The sequence below is a fragment of the Hemitrygon akajei genome, chromosome 5, assembly GCF_048418815.1.
Source record: "Hemitrygon akajei chromosome 5, sHemAka1.3, whole genome shotgun sequence".
Lineage (NCBI taxonomy): Eukaryota > Metazoa > Chordata > Chondrichthyes > Myliobatiformes > Dasyatidae > Hemitrygon > Hemitrygon akajei.
The window spans coordinates 150,661,399-150,679,139 of record NC_133128.1 but is presented as its reverse complement, the minus strand read 5'-3'; the positions used below and the strand labels follow the sequence as shown (position 1 = coordinate 150,679,139).

The following is a 17,741-nucleotide window of genomic DNA, read 5'->3' as shown; positions in this document are numbered from 1 at the left end:
TAGTACAGTGCAATACATAAAATATACTATAAGTTACAATAATAAGTAAATAATGCTAAAAGACAGCAAAATAGTGAGGCAGTGTTAATGGGTTCGTGGATCATTCAGAAATCTGATAGCAGAGGGGAAGAAGCTGTTCTTATAACATTAAGTGTGGGTCTTCAGGTGGCTACTTCCTCCCTGATGGTAGAGGGCATGTTCCGGGTGGTGGGGAACCTTAATGACGGATGTGTCTTCTTGAGGCACAGCTTTTTGGAGAGGCAGGAACTCTCGCAATGTTGAAGAAGAAGCCTGTAGATCAAAACTTGAAATGCCAAAGCGTAGCAGACTACAGCCATGTGCTGGTAAATGGTATCAGTGTAGATGGGTCCTTGGTGGTCAGTAAAATCATACTGTGCCAATGAACCTGTTCTGTGCTGTATGACTGTCTTATATTTATCTGTTGTTGCCATATTTTAGGAGAGATGTGAAGATGTCAGTGACGGGGCAGAGCTGTTTTATTAGAATTGTTCTAGGATTGAAGAATTTGGTAAACGTTTAGAAGAGAGGTTAAAAGAGGATTTGTTGAAGAAAATAATAGATTTAATATTTGGTAAATAGAAAGAAGTAGTTTCTTTAGCAGGTGATTCAGGAACTGGTGGATGGCAAAAGACTTGGGTAAGTATTGAACAGTCATTCTTTTATGTAGGGCTTGATTGTGAGGCTCATTGTCTTTAAAGGTGGCAGAAACAGTCAGGGTTCTTGAGGAAACTCAGGGAAAGAGAAGTGAAATGGAACAGAATCCTTTAGGACGGAACCCTAAAACACTAGATCCTCTTTGGGACAGAATAGTTTGCTGTCTGTACTGCTGGTACAGATTTAATAAGTGGAACAGCCTCTAGTGACTTAGAATTCTTTGAAGCTGTTTCATCATGTACACAGTTTTTAAGGAGAGTGGGAGAGTTATCTCAAAGCCCTGGCTAGTGTTTTATCCACCAACAGATCTCAGTGAAACAGATTATCTGAGCATTATCACAACATTGTTTGTGGGAGCCTGCTGTGGTATTTGTTGATTATTGTCACATCTACCAAGGTGCAGTGAAAAACATCACTGCAAGCATCCATACAATTTATTTTAATGCAGAAGTCTAACAATGTAGCACAAGAGAAAATCAGTAATAGATGCAGAATACAGTTACAGAGAAAGTGCAGCACAGGCAGACTAAGGTGCAAGGCCCATGACAAGATAGAATGTGAAGTCAGGAGTTCACCTTATGAATGCTGCTTATGTTTTGCTATGTGCCTGTGATGCTGTTGCAAGATATCTTTTCATTGCATGTACTTGTGCATATGACAATAAACTGGAGTTTGATTTTGGCTTTTAACATACAAGAGGTCCATTTGGTAGTCATATAACACTGAGACAGAGGCTGTTCTTGAGGTTGGCCTATGTTTTTAAGCTTTTGTATCTTCTACCTAATGGAAGAGGGGGGGGTGGGAAACAGAAGAGAGAATGTTAGGGGTGGGAGGAATCTTTGATTATGTTGGCTGCTTGGCATGTGATAAGTATAGACAGAATCGGAGGGGAGAGTTTGGTTTCCGTGATATACTGAGCTCTGTCCACAACCCTCTGCAGTTGCCATATCAAGCCATGACCCATCTGGTTCGGATGCTCTCTATGGTATGTACATCTACAAAATCTGATAGGGGTCAACCGGGACATGCTGAATCCCATTTTCCTTCTGACGTGCTTTCATCGCCAAAATGTCTACTTGGTTGGACCAAGCAAACTATTTGTGATGTGTACACTTGGTAACCTGGAGTTCTTAAACCATCTCCACCTCAGCACCATTAATACAAACAGGAGTATGTGCAGCCTGTTCATTTCCTGTGTTCAATGACTAGCTCTTTTGTTCTGCTGGCATTAAGGGAAGGGTTGTTGTCCTGACTCTACTCTACTAGGCTTTCTAACTCCATACTCTACTCATCTCACTGTTATTGACATCTGGCCCCTGCACCTCCTCCCCAGTGATAGTAAGGAGAAGGCTGTTCTGGATGGTGGTGGTCCTTAGTGATTGATTGCCTCCTCAAGATGCTGCCTCTTGGGTTTGATGCATCCTTCCTTTCCACACTCTTGCAGCTGCTGTTCAGTTCGTCTCCCTCCTCACTGCCCCCCGAGAACCCCATTCCTTCAACCCAGGTCTGCTCTATAGCTCCCTCCCCACCTCACACACACAGACACAACTTCAGTGTTGCTGACCATGCTTTTACACATCTGATCTTTTTCTCCCTTTTACCTTCCCATTTTGTCTTTTAGGCCCCTGCCTAAAGGTCTTCTACATGGACCAAGAGTCTAGTCACCCATTCTGACATCTCCTGCAAGAATGCTGGCTTGATGAAACCTCTGTAAGGTTTGAATGTGCTGGAAATTGTCTGTAAACACAGTTGGAAAATAGATTTGCCTATTGAATCACCAATTCTAATGATTACTCAGATTTTTTCTTAGGGACTGGCGTCAAAAGGAGGCCGTTTGTGTATTGCTACCATGCTAGCAGTTGCATGCTGCTGTAGAGAGAGTGAGTAAATACCATTGCTTCCTAGATGCTTTCTTCCTACAGCAGCCACATTGAGATGTGAAATATAAAAAAGGAGATATTTTAATACCTTGCGTGGTTTGGAAGCTCCTTAGATTGGATCAGACTGAAACCCCTCAACTGCTGCCTGAACATCGTCAGTTTTGATAAATACATTTGGAACTGTGGTAATTTCAAATCAGCCCAGTATCAATAATTTGAAATGAGAATTTCATATAGATCATTTATTTATCATATTTATTTAGAGATACTGCACGGTAACAGGCTTTTCTGGCCCAATGAGCCCATCCCGCCCAGTTATAGTCATGTGACTAATTGACTTGCTAGCCCATATCTCTTTGGAATGTGGGAGGAAACCAAAGCATTCAGAGGAAACATACTGTCGTGGGTGCGACATACAGACTCCTTACAGACAGAGGTGGAATTGAGCTGGGGTTGCTGGCACTGTAACAGTGTTATGCTAACTGCTGTGCTACCGTGCTGCCTCATTTTCGTGTATGTTTGTACGCCAGTAAGTTAGGGCACAATTTCAAGGCCGTCAATCCCTTACAATGCTACCTGGAGTACTTTCCCAACTGGAAAAACAGCACTCTAAGGTACGACTGCAAAGTTTTCCAGACATTCCAAGGTACTGCTGAATTTTTCCTGGAATGGGACTTGAACTCATATAACTTTCTGTCTCAGAAGCAACAGCACTATTGACTAAGCCTTTCTAACTAAATATCAGACCAAGACGAGAAGCTCTTAGTGGAGAGGCTGACATACACTGTTGTGGTCATTGACTGAGGACAATATTGGGTTTGGCTTTGTGCCTCTGTGGTCAGTAACACATTCCTTCTTAACTCAGTCAATGATAGGATTTTTTAATGATAAGTTTGTCTCACTGCCAATTTCATTATTTATCTGGTATTCACTTATTGCATTCTTAACTTCTGTTGATAGCGTGTGAAGGATTAGTGTTACAATCACAGCAGTGCAGGCGGAGAGTGTCAATATTAATGCAAGGTTACTGTTAACAGAATCTAGCTTGCTATAGAAAAATGATTCCTTGAACCTTTAGCTTTGAGCAAATAACATTCCAAAGTATGAGTGAGGAGCCCGTTCAGCCTGCTGTGGCATTCCGTGCATCACACTTGATCACACTGATTTCCACAACTTGATTTCCATCCTTTTGCAGTTGGCTAATACTGTAAATATTCAAAGACTCTTCTTCCAATACCCTTTGAGGGATAAATTTCCAAAGACTCACACCCCCTGCACGAAAAAATACTGTGATCTAAAATGAATTAACCCTCATTTTTAAATAATAAACCTTATTTCTAGATTTCCTCACACAAGGATTCATCTCTTTTACTCTAGTCTGTCAAGACCTCTCTGGAATTTATAAGTATCAGTGAGATTGCCTCCTACAGTTCTAAACATCAGGGATACAAATCTAGATTCTTCAGACTTAACTCATAGGATAACTTGCACATTCAAGTTGTCAGTCTAGTAAACCTCCCCTGGCCTGCATCCAATGAGTTAAAAGTCTTCCTTAAATCAGGGAAGCAAGACTGGATATTTCTCTATAAGTCAGCTAATGCCCTTTGCATCCGAAACATAACCTCCCTACATTTGCATTGAATTCTTGTCAAAATAAACTATTATGTTTATTATTTGCCAATCACCTTTCCAGCTCTCAGCTTCACCCCACCCCCTTCCGGTCTTCTATCATTTCGCATTTTCCCTGCCCCCTGCTACTTTCAAATCTCTTACTATCTTTCCTTTCAGTTAGTCCTGACGAAGGGTCTCAGCCCAAAACATCCACAGTGCTTCTCCTTATAGATGCTGCCTGACCTGCTGTGTTCCACCAGCATTTTGTGTGTGTTGCTGTTATTATGTTCTGTTAGTTTTCCCAGTTACTCACCGTACCTGCACACCAGCCTTTGTGAAACACGTACCAAAACATTCAGTTTTCCTCTGCGTCTCAGTCCTCTGCAATCTCTCATTATTTAGATAATATTTTGTTTATATTTTCTTAACATAATGAATAATTTCTCACAATATATTCCAGTTGCCAGCTCGTTTAACTTATCTGTAGCTCTTTCTCTTTTGCTATATCTATCCTCTTCAGAACCTACCTTCCTACTTATTTTTGTGTCATCAGTAAATTTAACATTTATACCTTTGGTTCCTTCGCCCAGGTCATTTGTATAAATCGATAAAGGCTGAGATCACAAGTTATATTTTGTCACCAAGCAAAAAACCCCTTTATGTCCTTGTTTTCCCTGTAGGCAGCCAATCTTCCACCTCTCCACATCCATCCAGAGTTGTAATTTGCAAACACTGTGAGTCTTCAGTAATTTTGACTGAAAAACATTGGTGGTGTTGTGGCTGGTGTAGAAGGTTGTCATAGGTTACAGCAGGACATTGACAGGACAGAGAGCTGGGCTGAGAAGTGGCTGATGGAGTTCAGTCTGAAGAAGTATGAAGTGATTCGTTTTGGAAGTTTGAACTTGAAGGCAGAGTACAGGGTTAACGGCAGGATTCTTAACGATGTGGAGGAACAGAGGGATCTTGGGGATTAAGTTGATAGGGTGGTTCAGAAGGTGTATAGTGTGTTGGTTTTCATTAGTCAGGGTATTGGGTTCAAGAGCCATGAGGTAATGTTGCAGCTCTCTGAAGCTCTGGTTAGACCACTCTTGGAGTATTGTCTTTAGTTCTGGTTGCCTCATTATAGGTTGAATGTGGAAGCTTTAGAGAGGATGCAGGGAGAGATGCTGCCTGGATTAGAGAGCACGTCTTATGATGAAAGGTTGAGCAAGTTAGGGATTTTCTCTGTGGAGTGAAGGAGGAGAAGTGACTTGATCGAGGTATACAAGTTGATAAGAGGCATTGACAGAGTGGATGCCAGTGCCTTTTTCCCAGGACAGAAATTACAAGATACTGTAATTTTAAGGTGATTGGAGGGAAGTTTAGTGGAGGATATCAAAGATATTTTTTTTACACAGAGTGGTGTGTACATGGAACGAGCTGCCAGAGATGGTGGTAGAGGCAGATACATACTGTACGTTAGGGACATTTAGGAGATTCTAAGATAGCCACATGGATAAAAGAAAAATGGAGGAGTATTTGGGAGAGACCAATAGATTGAATTTGGAGTAGATTAAAAGGTCAGCGTGATACCATGGGGCAAAAGGCCTTTACTATGCTGTATTGTTCTATGTTGTAAAGCTGAAAGATTCTTGAATACATTCTTTACTACATTGCTATTTATTTGCAGTACTGATTTTGCCAGTGTGAATTTCAAGCAAAGTGACTAGACTGCTTTCTGTAGTTGTACGAAACAGAAAGATACTTTCAGCTTTAATTGGATTTCTGTTGGTTAAAGCATCCTCTAACTAAACTGTCCAGATCTGTTCCTGTTTTTATTCTAGATGTGGACTGGATCAGCTGACCTTAGCGGGATAATCATAGATAGTGAGAGCTGCATCAAGTCCTGTCAGCCATTGGTTCTTTAGTTACTGAATTGCATTGGCTTTCTGCCCAGTTTAATTACTCAATTTCAAGTTCTGATCTTTGTGGCTCATCACAGCTGTACCCCTCCCTTTATTCTGGGTACCTCCAGAAATGTGAACCTAAGATCTCTGCATTCTGGCCTTTACTATGTCCATAAATTTTCATCAATCTACTGTTCTGCTATTTGAGCTCCAAGGTCTGGAATTTCTTCCACCCCACCAGCCTCCGGGTCCACATATAATTCTCCATAACTTCCGCCACCTCCAACGGGATGCCACTACCAAGCACATCTTTCCCTCCCCCCCCTTCTGCTTTCCACAGGGATCGCTCCCTACGCGACTCCCTTGTCCATTCGTGTCCCCCCACCCCTTCCCACCGATTTCCCTCCCGGCATTTATCCTTGTAAGTGGAACAAGTGCTACACCTGCCCTTACACTTCCTCCCTCACCACCATTCAGGGCCCCAGACAGTCCTTCCAGGTGAGGCGACACTTCACCCGTGAGTCGGCTGGTGTGGTATACTGCGTCCGGTGCTCCCGGTGTGGCCTTTTATATATTGGTGAGACCCGACGCAGACTGGGAGACCATTTCGCTGAACACCTACGCTCTGTCTGCCAGAGAAAGCAGGATCTCCCAGTGGTCACACATTTTAATTCCTCATCCCATTCCCATTCTGATATGTCTATCCATGGCCTCCTCTACTGTCAAGATGAAGCCACACTCAGGTTGAAGGAACAACACCTTATATTCTGTCTGGGTAGCCTCCAACCTGATGGCATGAACATTGATTTTTCTAACTTCCGTTATTGCCCCTCCTCCCCTTCTTACCCCATCCCTTATTTATTTATTCCCCTCTCCTTTCTTTTCTCTCTCTGGCCCTTCACAATCACTTCTTGCCTGTTCTCCATCTCCCTCTGGTGCTCCCCTCCCCCTTTCTTTCTCTCTAGGCCTCCTGTCCCATGATCCTTTCCCTTCTCCAGCTCTGTATCCCTTTTGCCAATCACCTTTCCAGCCCTCAGCTTCACCCCTCCCCCTCTGGTCTTCTCCTATCATTTCGCATTTCCCCCTCCCCCCACTACTTTCAAATCTCTTAGTATCTGTCTCTTCAGTTAGTCCTGACGAAGGGTCTCGGCCCGAAACGTCGACTGTGCTTCTCCCTATAGATGCTGCCTGGCCTGCTGCATTCACCAGCATTTTGTGTGTGTTGCTTGAATTTCCAGCATCTGCAGATTTCCTCCTGTTTGCGTTCTGGAATTTCTTTCTTGCTTTCACTCCCTTCTATGTCATCTTTTAAAGTGCATTAATGCCAAAGTATTGGTCATGCATTGTGGTAGCTCACTATCTGACTTAGGGTCAATTTACCTTTTATGAAGTCCCTAGGGATATATTATAGCTATTGGTACTGCATGTATAGATATGTCATATTCAGCAGGTCAGGCAGTATCTGTAGAAACAGAACTAACCTTCAGGTCAAAGGTGCTTCATCAGGTGAAAGGTTTAGTCATTATTTGATTTGATTGGAAGGGGACATGAGCAGGAACAATGGTAGTGCAGCAATGGCTAGAGTTTCTGGGAATAATTTGGAAGAGATAGGATTGGTTCATCCCTAAGAGGAGGACTATAACTAACAACCATGACTAACAAGGGAAATCAAAGTCAGCATAAAAGCAGAAGAGTAAGTACCATATAACAAACATTAGTGGGAAGGTAGGGGACTGAGAAGGTTTTAAAAGCTAGGGCAACTGCAAAGCAATATGGAATAGAAGAGAAGCAAGAGTAGACAACAGACCACTGGAAAATAATGTTGGAGAACTAGTAAAAGGGACAAAGAAATAGTGGATAAACTAGGTAGGTATTTTGCATCAGTCTTCACTGTGGAAGACACAAACAGCATGCCAGATATTTGAGAGAGAGAGTCAGGGAGCAGAAATGAGTGTAATCTCTATTATTAAGGAGAATGTGCTTGGGAAGCTGAAAGGTATGGAGTTAGATAAGTCACCTGGATCAGATGGACTGCACCCCAGTATTATGAAAGAGGTAGCTGAAGAGATTGCAGGGGCATTAATAGTGATCTTTCACAAATCACTAGTTTCTGTAATGGTTCTGGAGGAACAGAACATTCCAAATGTCACTCAATTCATTAAGAAGGCAGGGAGGCAAAAGGAAGGAAATTACAGGCCAGTTAGCCTGACCGCTGGATGATAAGATGTTGCAGTCCATTTTTATGGATGAGGTTTCGGGGTAGCTGGAGGCACGATAAATAGGATGAAGTCAGAATGGTTTCATAGAAACATGGAAAACCTACAGCATAATATAATCCCTTCGGCCCACAGAGCTGTGCCGAACATGTCCTTACCTCAGAAAGTACCTAGGGTTACCTATAACCCTCTATTTTTCTGAGCTCTATATACCTGTCCAGGAGTCTCTTAAAAGACCCTATCATATCTGCCTCTACCGTCGCTGGCAGCCAATTCCACGCACTCACCACTCTCTGTGTAAAAAACTTACCCCTGATATCTCCTCTGTACTTACTTCCAAGTACCTTAAAACTGTGCCCTCTCGTGCTAGCCATTTCAGCCCTGGGAAAAAGCCTCTGTCTATCCACACGATCAATGCCTCTCATCATCTTATACCCCTCTATCAGGTCACCTCTCATCCTCTGTTGCTTCAAGGAAAAAAGGCCGAGTTCATACAACCTATTCTCATAAGGTATACTCCCCAATCCAGGTAACATCCTTGTAAATTTCCTCTGCACCCTTTCTATGGTCTCCACATCCTTCCTAAAGAGAGGCGACCAGAACTGAGCACAGTACTCCAAGTTGGGTCTGACTAGGGTCCTATATAGCTGCAACATTACCTCTCAGCTCCAAAACTCACTCTCATAACTGATGAAGGCCAATGCACCGTATGCTTTCTTAACCACAGAGTCAACCTGCGTAGCAGCTTTGAGTGTCCAATGGACTCAGACCCCAAGATCCCTCTGATCCTCCACACTGCAGAGTCCTACCATTAATACTATATTCTGTCATCATATTTGACCTACTAAAATGAACCATCTCACACATATCTGGGTTGAACTCCATCTGCCACTTCTCAGCCCAGTCTTGCATCCTCTCTATGTCCCGCTGTAACCTCTGACAACCCTCCACACTATCCACAACACCTCCAACCTTTGTGTCATCAGCAAATTTACTAACCCTTCCCTCCACTTCTTCATCCAGGTCATTTATAAAAATCACAAAGAGTAGGAGTCCCAGAACAGATCCCTGAGGCACTCCACTGGTGACCGACCTCCATGCAGAATATGACCCATCTACAACCACTCATTGCCTGCTGTGGGCAAGCCAATTCTGGATCCACAAAGCAATGTCCCCTTGGATCCCATGCCTCCTTACTTTCTCAATAAGCCTCGCATGGGGTACCTTATCAAATGCCTTGCTGAAATCCATATAAACTATGTATATAGTATATAGCAGTATATCCATCTACTGCTCTACTATCATCAATGTGTTTAGTTACATTCTCAAAAAATTCATTCAGGCTCATAAGGCACGACCTGCCTTTCACAAAGCCATGCTGACTATTCCTAATCATATTATGCCTCTCCACTTGTTCTTTAATCCTGCCTCTCAGGATCTTCTCCCTCAACTTACAAACCACTGAAGTAAGACTCATTGGTCTATAATTTCCTGGGCTATCTCTACTCCCTCTCTTGAATAAGGGAACAATTCCCACAACCCTCCAATCCTCCGGAACCTCTTCTGCCCCATTGATGATGCAAAGATCATCGCCGGAGGCTCAACAATCTCCTCCCTTGCCTCCTAGAGTAGCCTGGGGTACATCTCCTCTGTTCCCGGTGACCTATCCAACTTGATGCTTTCCAAAAGCTCCTGCACATCCTCTTTCTTAATATCTACATGCTCAAGCTTTTCAGTCTGCTGTAATTCATCCCTACAATCACCAAGATCCTTTAAGGGGAAGCTTGCCTGGTACATCTGTTGGTAATTTTTGAGAAAATAGTAGGCAGGGATTGATAATGGAAAGTCAGTGGATGTTATTTACTTAGAGTTTCAGAAGGCCTTTGACAAGGTGCCACACTTAAGGCTGCTAAACAAGATCCCACGGTATTACAGGAAAGATACTAGCCTGGATAGAAGATTGGCTGACTGGCAGAAGTTCAAAAGTGGGAATAAAGAGGGCATTTTCTTGTTCACTGCTAGTGACTAGTGGTGTAGGGTCTGTTATTTTTTATGTTATATATTAGTGATCTAGATGATGGAATTGATTGTTTTGTGGTCATGTTTGCCGATGATACAAAGATAGGTGGAAGGGCAGGTAGGGTTGTAAAAACAGGCAGTTTCCTTTGGTTGGGGATCTTGGCTCAGCCCTTGCTATTCCATCTATAGAGCCTTCCGAAAGCTTGAAATTGGTTTCTGCTGTGGATCACACTGTGGAGGATCATAAATAGATAATAGATGACATGCAGAAGTAATGTCTCCCAGCAAGAAATATGCACTTTCACAGGGGAGGCATGAAGTGGCATTGAGAAAAAAAATTATTTTAAGATTATTGCTTCAAATATTATCCTGATTGTCTAATTTAATGGAAAGAGGAAGCTTTGGATTAGATTCTTAAACGTCTAATTGCAGCCAAAATGTTCAGGGCAATGTTTTTTCAAAAGTCTCCCAAAAAATGTAGCTTTCACACTTGAATAAATTCACCTTTGGTGTTTTTCTTATTTTTTGAAACCATTTACGGTGGCTTCTACAATGAGAAGAGTTACTAAATGTGCATAACAAAACTGGTTACAAGCAAAAAATGCTAGAAGCACTCAGCAACATCTGTGGAAAGAGAAACAGTTAATCTTTCAGGATGAAGCCCAGCTATCGGTGCTGGTTAGAAGTACTCAGCCATGTTGATAGCTATCAAATAAAGCATAATAAAAATCTCTCTAAACCAAAATAATTATTTTTGGAAACAACAAATTTAATTATTAAGCAATGGCATGCTTTTGCGTAACAATGATCAATTTATCATTCTCCAATGACATCCAGTAACCATTTATTTGCAATCTTAATGGCATGAGACTATTTAAAATAAATCATTAGTGTTTTCAAGAAAGAATTATTTTCCCAATTCCAATGGAATCCTTTAAGTAACCTAACATAATGTATTGCCTGTTATTGAATATTATAGTTTCAGAAAGAAATACAGGAGTGACCTTTCCACCTTCCAGAAAAAAACCTCTGATCTGCCTGCCTTTCTCCTTTAACACAAACTCTCCAGCTTAGGCCTATGAGTACACCTGTTCCATTTCCCACATTTCTGGCCTCCCTCTTTCGCATAATTATAGTAGAACTTCTCTTTTCAGCGTCTGCCCCTCCAACAGTCACACTTTTGGTTTCTTCTGTACAATGCATCACCATCAAATCCATCTTCTTTGGCCTCCCCATCAGTGTTGTTTTCCTTCCACAACCCCAATTCTTTTCCTTCTATCCATTTCCAGCCACATAACATTTCATCGTGCAAGCACAGAAGTTACAATATCTTCCCTTTTTGTTTACTTTTCTTTCCTATTGCAAATGGTTTCACCACTCTCACCCAGAAACAGTGATTTCCCTTTTTTACTTTCAGTTTAATATACTATGCTCTTAACGGTTTGATCTCCTATGCACCGAGAAGACTGACTCCAGGTTGTGCTACTGCTTTATGGAATACTTCTCTTCGGTGTAACCCTAAGGTGCCACCTACCACTGTAATTCCTCACCCTATGGTATTCCAATGATCCTCAATATCTGCTGGAAGAACAATGCATTGCATCCTTTGGGATCAACAGTTCCAGAAAATAATTCTGCTATTCCTCTTTTCCTGCTTCAGACCTTGCTTCTATTTCTCATCCCCTCATTACCGCCTCTTTGTCATGGACCTTTGACCTTTGTCTTCCACCCTTTCAGTTTGTTTCCATTCCATTCGCTTTCTATACCTCTATATTTCTTCTCCCTGGTTCTGATGCAAGGCCATTGATTAGACTCTTCTTGATTACATTCACGTTCAGGTTTACCATCATCTGACCTTACATATACAGTATACAACCAATGAAAACAACGTTCCCCCAGACCATGGTGCACCCACCAAACATCCATCACACACAGCCCATAAAACACAATATTACCATAAATATGTTACTACAACATAATTCAAAAAGTATGTAGTATACAGTAAACAGTAGAGTAAACACCTTGCTGTCCTAGTGATGAGACCTTGGTGATGGCAGTGTATTCGTTAGTCTACCCCGGTGAGTTACTTCATTATCATCTTCTGTGATTACAGAGATAATCTATTGGCCTGGCGCTATCTCATATTAGTCAACAAAAAACGGTTATATGCCCGGTATCTAATAATGATATTCAGCACAAAGAAGATGCTTTTCTTTTTATTTCTTCTAAAACAATATCCATTTTGGGTTACATATAAACATTGTACATAACAGATCTACACAATACCATGCAAGCAGCCAAAAGCAATTCAACAGACAAGGGGCAACATTACATTGGTAACTTTATTTTCCATAAATTTCAAATTCTTAACAATATACTGGTATGAAAACCCTAAATTATCCAAATGGCTAAAAGTAAGTATTTTCTAACAGCTTTACAGTACATTCAAAATAGATATGGACCCTCTCACTATACTAGTAGTGTGTTTAGTGGCATTTCTATTTCAATGCAGCTAACACAAAGAATATAAAAACAAGTGCTATATATTTGGCTTCTTTTACAATGTTAGATCTATTGATTTTTTTTCAATAATTATTGCACCTTTTTATGTTCAGACACATTGTTAAGGCTGATGATTGTAAACAGACACACAGAACACACAAGCCTACTGTTGCCACTGATATACGACATCAAGAATGATAATCTACACGTAAACACGACCACTGCTGATGCATATGTTTAACTTGAATACCAGTGATGTTTTGCAACTATGTATATGATACACGCACGCATGCACACACACACACACACACACACACCCACACGCACACACACGCACCCACACGCACCCACACAGGTCAGGCTTCTAAGCACAGCTTTCTCTGAATGTCGGTTCAACTAGTTTACTCTACAAGTTTCTCAGTCTTTGCCAATATTAAGAATATTGGTGCAGTCAGTTAATTATAGTTTACCATAAATGTTATATAGCTATGGCAATGATATCACAGCAGGAAAAAAAAAAGACAATTTGTCATTATGTACTGTCATGTTTTGACCTGAAACCATGAGCTGTTTAATCAAAGTGCAAGGTACGGAACTTGCAATTTCAAAATGTTTGTACGTACACAATCCCAGAATGCAAATTCCTTGCTGCCGTCCCAGAACTGCCTGCAGCTCTGAGATGATGACGTGGAAGTGTAACTTTGTTAGGCAACAGGCATTGGTCGGTATGTGACAGCTGAAGTTGATTGTTTTACTGTTGTAGCATGGGTGTGCATCCTGGAGTTTTGCTTCCCTCTTTGCTCCATTGTTCCTAGGATACTAGAACAAACATCGGAAACATGGAAAATGGAAACACCGAAGTATTTACTGATTCTGTTCATTCTTGGAAAGTTTATGACTTTGCTTCATAGATTCATTTTAAATAGTACAAAGTTATTTTCATTGAAGTCCAAGTTATATATTGTTACTGTACAGTGTTTAAGTCCGATGACTCTGTGGTATAAATGTAGAATAAAAATAAAACATCTAAAGTAAAAAGAAAATAATCATTTGTCCAGAGGGCTTTCTTGTAATATTGTGATCTTCAGCTGTAACATTTTCCTGCACATTTAATCTCTGCTGCGATTTCTCCTTTTCCAGAAAAGTAGGCTTGCCTTTGCAGGAGGTCCCAACAGCATGGGGACCTGGTTTTTGTGAGTAATTCTAATCTGGAAAATAAAATATTACAGACGAGTCTTAAACTGGGTAATTGTTGAGTGATACTATATTTGTACATCATGATATTCAGCTGAATGTGTTTATGATATTCAGCAAAGCAGCACTTATGGAGCGGGAGCCCCAAAGGCTGTTGAAGGTTAAAATTAGATAAACCCATATTTGGTCTGCAAATTGTTAGTAACAGTTATTTAAATGACAGAAGTTCACATTATCCTCAGGTACCACTTGGCCCTCTTTCTGCATACACAAGAACAAAAACACAGCCTCATGGCCCATTCCTGTTACTGTTCCATTTAACAAGATCACGGTTGATTTTATGCATTAACTCTAGTTCCCTGACTAATCCCTGAATCTCGACATTCTTTAAATTCCAAAAATGTATCTATCCCCATATATTCAATGACTGTGCATTCACAGATCTCTCAGGTTGGGAATTCCTCCTGACATCATGTCTCAATATTCAGTTCCACATTTTGTAGCTATGTACTCTAACACCAACTCTAGCCATTTCCATCTCCAGTTGTGCTTAACAAATAAATTCAGTGGATTCTGGTTAATTCGGACACATTGGGACCAATACATTTTGGCCCAATTAAGCAGCTGTCCTAAATTAGCTGAAGTTTCGTGAACAGTTAAGAAGGTATATAAAAAAAAGACAAACTACCCTTTAACTGAGTAACAAATTATGTATTTAAATTAAATACAGAATACATTAGAAACTAATAAGGACTATAAAACTGTATTAGTTCCTATTAGTTATCGAAGGAGGAACTCATTCAGTGTATGCTGATGTATTTTAATTGACTATAAATGAACAAAATGAATGCAGACACATAGGGCAGATACCGGACTGCCTTTAAACAGTGCTTTTGACAAATGCAACCTTGAACTCTTCCTTTTAATTGTAACATTTAAGATGATTGTTGATACCTTCAAATTCCTCATAGTTCCTAACTTGTTGAAGTAGGGAAATGATTTCATTTTCACTCCCGCCGTTTCTGGCATCACCAAGCCTGAATGCTTGAAACCGCAGTGAGGAAAATAGTTCTGAATTGTCTTACTGTTATTATTCACCAACTATCAGTGACAAAAATCACTGTGTTTTGAACACAAACACACAAGTGATGCTATTTTAAAATGGTTTGCTCTAAGCACAGTATAATGTCTAATAGCCACATGACATGCATGTGAATGACACAAGTTAGAAATTTTTTTGGCAACAGTTGCCTGCCCTAATTAAGTGGCATAGCATCCCAAATAAGCAAAGGGAATCCTGGCTATTTTCTCAATTTGTTTTTGTTCTTTAAGAATTGGCCCAAGTAAGAGGATGCCCTGATTAAGCAATGGCCCAATTAAATGGAATCCACTCTATGATATTTTAAAGGTAAATTTTGATTAAAATTTCAACCATAAGCAGAGGATGTTGACAATTCTGTTGAACCAAAAATAACTTTTCACTGATCTTCCCATTTATGCTGCTAGGAGGAATTATTTCTAAATAAAAAATATAAATATAAAAATGATTTTTGTATTTGATTATTGTTAATAAAAGGAGGGGAAGTTAAATGTTCCTAGGATAAATTTTACAAACTGTTTTTAGACACACTATACAGAATGTAAATTCTGGGTGCAGTGCATGTGTGCTAGGTTGTGGCACATTGGACATTTAAGTGCAGGTAATGTTATATGTGAACTGGGCACTGCTAACCAGCCACCTACATCTCAGTTACTTGCTGCTGATGCCTGAAAGTCTATACTGGCATGCCAAACTCCATGGTGGTTTTGGGGTTAACGTGTTTAGTGGTGATTCCCGACCTTGACCATGCCAACGAGGTGAAGCATTGAGCAGATGGTAAGCTGCTTCTCTACACACCAGGACTGGTCGTGCACGCATCCTATTGGTCAGATCGAGGCCAGATTTGGCAGAAGGCTGGAAATAGGTTGCCGGGTGTTGAGAGAAATCCAAAAGGAAGGATTAAATATAGTTTTATGCTGTTTTATAGAGATAAAAATTAAATGTTCTAATAAAGTTATGTTGGTAGAACTATACAAACAAGAAATTTAGTGAGCATGAAAAGGGGCATATTGGTACTTAAATTCTGTTCTGTCAATGGTATCGTAAAGTTTTCAACAACAGTTACTAATTTATCCTTAGTAGGTAATTAATGGATGTGAAATCTGTTAAGGTGTAGCATGTCTACTCTGGAACCACTCATTTTGTGTCTCTACTGAAGTTGAATGTTAGCGAAAATTATCTGAAGAAAGTTCCAAAGGTGAGTGGGGAATGGAAGTAACATGGTTACTCTACAGAGCTACAGTGCTCTCTGTCATGTCCTGATCTCATATGGAGACTGCTCCATCCACTGATGCCTTCCATTAGTGTTCAACTGTGAAATATGTTGGTAGGAAGTAGAGGACACCAGAATCTGCAACTCTTACGACTGGTGAACTCTAAAATGGAACATCTCTCAATGGAGTATAATTTATGTATGATTATACAGTTATGTATAATTTTGTATTCTCTGTGTTGTCAATACCTGTGTGCCTTTGCTTCTGTGACAAATTTTTCATTGAACTATACCTCACCATACTTGTGTACATGATAATAAACTTAACTTCCCATGAGATGCACTACCAGAAGACATCAGGGAGTACAGGAGTCTACAGATTGTTGACTATAATAATACTGTTGTATTGTTGATGGTCTGTTTCGCAGTGCTTGCACATGTAACTTTGATTTCATACCAAACTTCCTGAAATTACGGATCTGGTTTCTTATGTTGTAGCTCAGTGATAAGTGATCTCTGATGTCCATGACTCTTCCTGTGCTTTGGATTTGGAATTGGTTTATTATTGGCATATGTACAGTGCTACAGTGAAAAGCTTGTCTTGCATGCTGTTCATACAGATCAAATCATTATGCAGTGCAGAGTGAAGTGTAACCGTAAAGATAAAATGTAGTGCAGGTAGACAGTAAAGTGCAAGATCATAACAAGATAGGTTGTGAAGTCAAGAGTCCAATCATGTAAGACCCTAAGGCACTGAAGCAGAATCGATCTATTGAGTCTGCTCCACCATTTGATCACGGCTGATTTATTTTCCCTCTTAACCCAGTTCTGCAGACTCCTTTCCATGACTGTTGATGTCCTTACTAATCAAGAACATATCAACCTCCACTTTAAAGATTTTATATGAGCAGGGGACCATTCAGTAGTTATATAACAAGAGGCATTGTTCATGTGGATAGTCAGAGGCATTTTCCCAGGGCTGAAATGGCTAGCACGAGAGGGCGCATTTTCAAGGCGCAGAGTAGGTACAGAGGAGATATCAGGGGTAAGTTTTTTTACGCAGAGAGTGATGAGTGCGGGGAATGGGGTGCTGGCGACGGTGGTGGAGGCAGATACGATAAGGTCTTTTATGAGACTCCTGGACAGGTACGTGGAGCTCAGAAAAATAGAGGGCTATGGGTAAGTCTAAGTAATTTATAAGGTAAATTCTGCACAGCTTTGTGAGCTGAAGGGCCTGTATTGTGCTGTAGGTTTTCTATGGTTCTATGACAGCAAGGTAGAAGCTGTCAGAGCCCGGTGGTAGGTGCTTTCAGGCTTTTATATCTTCTGCCTGATTGGAGAGAGGAAAAAAGAAAATGTTCAGAGTGGGTGAGGTTTTTGATTATGCTGGCTGTTTTACTGAGGCAGCAAAATGTGGAGATAGTCAATGGACGGGAAGCTTTTCTC

General features: G+C 40.7%; 1 protein-coding gene across 5 annotated transcripts in view; it reads right to left on the bottom strand.

The window, feature by feature from the left end:
- Positions 1-12,483: 12,483 nt before the first annotated feature.
- dgkg (diacylglycerol kinase, gamma) overlaps positions 12,484-17,741 on the bottom strand; it is a 517,080-nt gene continuing 511,822 nt past the window's right edge. For all 5 annotated transcript variants that reach the window (XM_073046856.1, XM_073046861.1, XM_073046859.1 and 2 more), the window contains one exon: positions 12,484-13,997. In XM_073046856.1, the coding sequence (XP_072902957.1) occupies positions 13,899-13,997 (99 nt within the window). In that variant the 3' untranslated portion in view covers positions 12,484-13,898. The remainder of the gene's footprint in view (positions 13,998-17,741) is intronic.